We start from the raw sequence: 7,249 nt of genomic DNA, 5'->3' as shown, positions 1-7,249 counted from the left end.
CTCAATTCTGGATGTCATGAACAGAATTCTTCTTTAGATCAGATTGTAGCCCACAAGGACAAAGTATTTACATAAGCAAATAGTAATTATTTAAGTGCCCAAATAAGATCATACAAGTTGATGGGGCACTAATTAGTAACTTTATCACCTGGAAAGTCCCATGGACAGAGGAGCCTGGTGGGCTACAGTCCATGGGGTTGCAAAGAATCAGACACAACTGAACACACACATACAATCTGTTTAAACTGAGGAACACATACCTTTTCTCCCCTATTTAATTAGAATAAAAAAGAAAAGTCATTGCAATTTAAGAATCTTAACTGAAATTGCTCTTTTTTTTTCTCATCTGTTAAATGATATATTAGACTACATGTTCTATATGGTCATTTCCAGATCTAGCTTTGATTTTATTAGTTGAGATAGTCACAATATTTTATATATTCTAATAAGCTTTACATTACAAGAAAATACTTGTGGGAATAGTATTTGGCTATCATCCTGAGATCTGAGGGAAAAGTAGACTGTGGATATATATTGTGAGCAAGTAAGACTGGACTAGTATTAATTAGGATTTAAGGACAGGGTGTGGAGCACATGCAGGATGGGGGACCAGTCAGGGGTGTAAGTAGGGGAATGTGTGCTTAGTTGCTCAGTCATGTCTGACTCTTTGTGACCCTGTGGATTGTAGCTCCTCTGTCCATGGAGTTATCCAGGCAAGAATGCTGGAGAGGGTTGAACTACCTCCTCCAGGGGATCTTTCTGATCCAGGGGTCAAATTTGCATCTCCAGTATTTCCTGCATTGGCAGGTGAATTCGTTACCACTGAGTCACCTGGGATGCCCCAACTAGGGGGATACTTCTAAGTTAGATGTAATGCAGTGTACTTGCTGAGATCCAGGTGACTAAATGGAATAAGGTTGCACACGGGCACCAAAGCAAAACACTGTGATGGAACTAATAAGGCACAAATTCTGAAACAAGGCACATAGCTGCAAATCAGGAACTGGGAATTCTATAGGAACTGGAGGGAAGAAGCATCTGCAGAATATCTTTGCTCTGTGGAGATGAAGAAGGGGACCAAAACTCAGCAACTAATCTAACTAAGCCTTGGAGACAGTGCACCACTGACAACAACAAAAGCAACAGCAACCTGACAACCTTCATAATGACTAGTTTTGCTTTAATCAGGAATTTTCTAGGATACTTCAAGCAAAATAGCTTAGGAACACAATGCTTAAATAGGAATGCAAGTGTGGCCATAAGATCAGTGTCTTGGAAAATCAAGAAAATGAAAGGTAGAAAGTTTAACTGAAAACACAGGAGAGCTATGATGCGTAAATTGCATTCAGCTGGCAAAGTGCTGGATGTGGAAAATATTATTTTTACTTGGAGAAGAGCCAGGGGATAGATGAAAAGGTGGTTATAATGGATGGTATTCTGCTCTTTGTTATTCCACAGACTGAGAAATGATGGCGAGGGAGAACAGCACTGAGGTGACAGAATTCATCCTACTTGGTCTGACCCAGTCTCAAGATGTTCAGCTCCTGGTCTTCACACTAGTCTTAATTTTCTACCTCATCATCCTCCCTGGAAATTTCCTCATCATCCTCACCATCAGGTCAGACCCCAGTCTCACGGCCCCCCTCTACTTCTTCCTGGGCAACCTGGCCTTCCTGGATGCATCCTACTCCTTCATTGTGGCTCCCAGGATGCTGGTGGACTTCCTCTCTGAGAAGAAGGTGATCTCCTACAGAGGCTGCATCACTCAGCTCTTCTTCTTGCACTTCCTTGGGGCAGGGGAGATGTTCCTTCTTGTCGTGATGGCCTTTGACCGCTACATTGCCATCTGTCGTCCTTTGCACTATTCGACTGTCATGAACCCTAGAGCCTGCTATGCCTTGCTGTTGGCTCTGTGGCTTGGGGGATTTACTCATTCCATTGTTCAAGTGGCTCTTATTATCCACTTGCCCTTCTGTGGTTCAAACCGACTGGACAACTTCTTCTGCGACGTGCCACAGGTCATCAAGCTGGCCTGCGCTGACACCTTTGTGGTGGAGCTCCTGATGGTCTCCAACAGTGGCCTGCTCACCCTGCTGTGCTTTCTGGGCCTTCTGGCCTCCTATGCGGTCATCCTCTGCCGTGTAAAAGGGCACTCCTCTGCAGGGAAGAGCAAGGCTCTGTCCACATGCACCACACACATTATCATTGTGTTTCTCATGTTTGGACCTGCCATCTTCATCTACACCCGCCCCTTCAGAGCCTTCCCAGCTGACAAAGTGGTTTCTCTCTTTCACACCGTAATCTTTCCTTTGATGAACCCTGTGATTTATACCCTTCGCAATCAGGAAATAAAAGCTTCCATGAGAAAGTTATTGAGTCATCACATGGTTTGCTGAATGCAATGGAAAGACTGGAAAACCAAGGAGGGGAGTAAATTCATTTGGAATTAAGTAAGTTATTTATTCATTAATGCAATGAATCAATCAATCATTTAGCAAATAATGTATTTATTAAACACTTTCAGGTTTCAGGCATTATTCTAAGTAGATGAATGGGACAGGTAAGATTCCAGACCTGCTGGCACTATATTTGAGTGGATAAAGACAGGTTATACTACTAAACTGAAAAAAAGACACAATGTCTGAAAGAGATAATACTCTGAAGCTAATTAAAAATAATGTCATGTTAGAGTTTGACTGAGAGATGGTAGTTATTTTATTTTTGGTTGTTAAGCAAGATATTGAGTGGTATTTAGCTGATATCCAGATGATTTGAAAGAAACAACCATGCAATAACCATGGGGACTGAATATTCTAGGCAGAGAGGAGGACTAATACAAGGACACAAAGATCTTATAAGCTTGATACATTTGAAAATCATAAAGAAAAATAGACTAGCTGTAGCATAGTTAGTGTGAAAGTGGCAGAAATTGAAGCTAGAGAGATTGGTATAAGAAAATCACATATTTTAGGTGATAAAAAGATGCTCAATCTATTCAAATTGCAAAGAAAGGCCAAAAAAAGGTATTAAGTAAAAGAGTGACTAATGTTTCCTATTTGATTTAAAGCAGGATTCTCGAGATTCTATAAACGGTTTTGCATAGTAAAATATCATTAAGTACAAAGTATCATGCTGTTACTAATTTTAATGGACACTTAAAGATGCAGTTGTTTATTCCTAATTTGGTGGAGTGAAGTAAAGAAAGCTGTTATATCCTATGGAAAATGGTCATGAAAGAGTTTAACTTCATATTTCAAAGTTTTAGAAAGTTTTGTGGTTATTCATAATGGTTATTTTTTAAATCTTAGAAAGGAATTTGAGTTCACGCAAAAATCTTTTCACTTAACGTGATAATGATAGGTATTTGGTATATCAGTCATTATTTGGTTACAGATAACTAAACTTTTCTGGTTATTTTTTAAATAAGGTAATATAAGGCATTAGGTGCTTACAAAATCATGGAAAGTGCTGTAAAGGTATATTTTGGTATGGTACTCAGTGATAATCCCAAAACATTGCCAACAAATTGCTATATAAAACAAGTTACTGTCCTCATAGCAATTATAAAGCTGGGGGATATAGAAGCAGATTGTCAACTATGTTGATACATGTAAAAATAAGTACACACTAAAAACTGACTTTATAAAAAACTGCCTTATGATCCAGCAATCCTACTGCTGGGCATACACACTGAGGAAACCAGAAGGGAAAGAGACACGTGTACCCCAATGTTCATCGCAGCACTGTTTATAATAGCCAGGACATGGAAGCAACCTAGATGTCCATCAGCAGATGAATGGATAAGAAAGCTATGGTACATATACACAATGGAGTATTACTCAGCCATTAAAAAGAATACATTTGAATCAGTCCTAATGAGGTGGATGAAACTGGAGCCTATTATACAGAGTGAAGTAAGCCAGAAGGAAAACACCAATACAGTATACTAACGCATATATATGGAATTTAGAAAGATGGTAACAATAACCCTGTGTACGAGACAGCAAAAGAGACACTGATGTATAGAACAGTCTTATGGACTCTGTGGGAGAGGGAGAGGGAAAGGGTGGGGAGATTTGGGAGAATGGCATTGAAACATGTGAAATATCATGTATGAAACGAGATGCCAGTCCAGGTTCGATGCACGATACTGGATGCCTGGGGCTAATGCACTGGGACGACCCAGAGGGATGGTATGGGGAGGGAGGAGGGAGGAGGGTTCAGGATGGGGAACACATGCATACCTGTGGCGGATTCATTTTGATATTTGGCAAAACTAATACAATTATGTAAAGTTTAAAAATAAAATAAAATTAAAGAAATAATAAAATAAAAAATAGAAGCTATCTCATGGGACTTATATATATGACATGTATAAATGCAGGACAATAATGAAAAGTGAAATATCACTTATGTTTAATGATATTATTATTGATATGGTTAGGTTAAAATTTGTTTTCCTGCCAGATGTTTTGTATTACTCTATTTTTTCTGCTTTCTTTTGGTTTAATTGAAAAAGGCAAAAGAAATGAGGGCTTCCCTGGCAGCTCAGATGGTAAAGGATCTTCCTGCAATGTGGGAGAATGCATTCAATCCCTGAGTGGGAAAGATAGATCCTTTGGAGAAAGGAATGGTAACCCACTCCAGTATTCTTGCCTGGAGAATTCCATGGACAGAGGAGCCTGGGGCCTGGAGGGCTACTGTCCCTGGGGTTGCAAAGAGTCAGACTGAGTTACTACCACACACACACACACACACACACATACAAGAAAATGAATTCTCTCCTATAGCTTACAGAAAGAAATACAACTCTGCCAACACGAATGCATCAGACTTCTGACCTAAAAACTGTAAGATAATAAATTATGGCTATTTTAAGTCACTAAGTTTGTGGTAGTTTTTATAGCAGCAGGAGTAAACCAGCACATCACATTTTAATTAAACAATAACATATTAGTATACTTTTCTTTTTCTGTCCTTTTACTTTTAATCTATGTACCTTTATTTTAATGATGTCTTCTTGTCTGTAACACATATTTTATCCAATATGACAATCTCTGTGTTTAATTTGGTTATTAAGCCATTTGTTGGACTGTGAAGAAAGCTGAGCGCCGAAGAATTGATGCTTTTGAACTGTGGTGTTGGAGAAGACTCTTGAGAGTCCCTTGGACTGCAAGGAGATCCAACCAGTCCATCCTAAAGGAGATCAGTCCTGGGTGTTCTTTGGAAAGAATAATGCTAAAGCTGAAACTCCAGGACTTTGGCCGCCACCTACTGCGAAGAGTTGACTCATTGGAAAAGACTCTGATGCTGGGAGGGATTGGGGGCAGGAGGAGAGGGGAACGATAGAGGATGAGATGGCTGGATGGCATCACCAACTCGATGGACATGAGTTCAGGTGAACTCTGGGAGTTGGTGATGGACAGGGAGGCCTGGCGTGCTGCAATTCATGGGGTCACAAAGAGTCAGACACGACTGAGCGACTGGACTGAACTGAACTGAAGTGAAGTCATTTATATATATCATGATTATAGGTACAGTTTGGTTAAAACTGACAAAACATTCTATTTTATATTTGTTTCACCCATTTTTTCTGATTTTGTCCTTTCTGTTTTGGGGGAAATATTTAAGTATTTTCTATTATTAATTTATATTTATTCATGTTAATAATGTTGACTTACTTATCTTTTTCCTGTGGTTTTTAGTGGTTATTTAGGGTTATAAATATATACTGTACATCTTTTCATTGTAAAATTTTGAAATTATATATTTCTGTGTGTCATATAAGAAAGTTACAGCAGTATACTTCCATTTACCTCCTCGCAGCTTTTATATTTGTGTTGTATATTCAATGTCTACTATTTTCTTACTGAGCTAATACATTCAACAACACATTATTATTACTTTTGCTTTGCAAAATTATTTACTTTTTAAAGAGAAATATAATAAAAATTATCTTCTGTTCTCTCCATGTTTTAGTTCTATTCGTAATTTTAAGTGCACTAATCTTTTTTCTGCAATGTCATCTCTGTCATTAATACCATTCAATGCATTTTCATCTCACAAATAGAATAGCTCAATCCCATGTTTCAATTTGGACTTTTTTAATATCCTCCATGACTCAACCATTTATACTGTAGTACTACTGCTTCTCTTGATGACCAAGATAAATTACTCTTTATAAGGCTGTGGCACCTTTCCTTGCCTTTGAGTCTTTGGGAAAGGAAAATGTAGTTACTGAGTGGCAGCAATAAGTTGAAGTTAAGAGAAATCTTAACACATCTTCTGGTGAAAGCATATCCCAGAGCTTCCAGAACTACAGAGTCTAAAGTTGTGGGGGAGGAGGGGGGAAATACAAATTCTACAGATTCTTCCCATAGGGGAACTTAGGACAAGATGACTTATAATAATCACTGGTTAAGAGTGTATATTAGAGAATGCTACCCCAAGACAGCGGAATGTTCAAATGTGATAGCAAAATGGATGGTTCAAATGTGATACCAAAAAAAAAAAAAAAAAATGGGATAGCAAATGATTACTCTAATGTTCTACCAGCCAGCACAGTACCTTCTCTGTTATGCAGTAAATGATAAGGCCAGTAGATAATCTGCTCATTGGTAAACCCTTGAATCTCTTTTGCTGAAAACTAAGCTTAACTAACTAACATATCATAATAAAACTCTTCTTACATTGAACATTTCATATGTCCTCAAGAGTAATGATGGTCAAAGGCTCTTATCATCCCAGTCATTGTGCCATTTGAGTAATCAAATTAATTCTGTTTAAAATATTTATTAACATTATTTAACTATAAATATTTACAGTGTTTCATGTTAGCATTAAAACAAACACTTTTCCAAATTAGACCTGAGAAAACATAGGGTTCAGTTCAGTTCAGATGCTCAGTCGTGTCCGACTCTTTGCAATCCCATGAACCTCAGCACGCCAGGCCTCTGTGTCCATCACCAAATCCCAAAGTTTACCCAAACTCATGACCATTCAGTCGGTGATGCCATCCAACCATCTCATCCTCTGTTGCCCCTTTTGCTCCTGCCCTCAATCTTTCCCAGCATCAGGGCCTTTTCAAATGAGTCAGCTCTTCACATCAGGTGGCCAAAGTATTGTAGTTTCAGCTTCAGGATCAGTTCTTCCAATGAACACCCAGGACTTATCTCCTTTAGGATGGACTGGTTAGATCTCCTTGCAGTCCAAGGGACTCTCAAGAGTCTTCTCCAACACTACAGTTCAA

At 38.7% G+C, this 7,249-nt stretch overlaps 1 protein-coding gene across 1 annotated transcript; it reads left to right on the top strand.

Moving 5' to 3' along the window:
• The first annotated feature begins 1,430 nt into the window (after nt 1-1,430).
• LOC147364888 (olfactory receptor 4N5) lies at nt 1,431-2,396 on the top strand. Its single transcript, XM_086318851.1, has one exon. The coding sequence runs from the start codon at nt 1,467-1,469 to the stop codon at nt 2,394-2,396; it is 930 nt and encodes a 309-aa protein (XP_086174977.1). The 5' UTR covers nt 1,431-1,466.
• The last annotated feature ends 4,853 nt before the right edge of the window (nt 2,397-7,249 follow it).

Source organism: Bos grunniens, chromosome 10 (genome assembly GCF_055505025.1).
Source record: "Bos grunniens cultivar Pamir isolate PY7600 chromosome 10, Bosgru_T2T1.0, whole genome shotgun sequence".
Taxonomy (NCBI): domain Eukaryota; kingdom Metazoa; phylum Chordata; class Mammalia; order Artiodactyla; family Bovidae; genus Bos; species Bos grunniens.
This window is presented reverse-complemented; position numbering and strand designations above follow the sequence as displayed.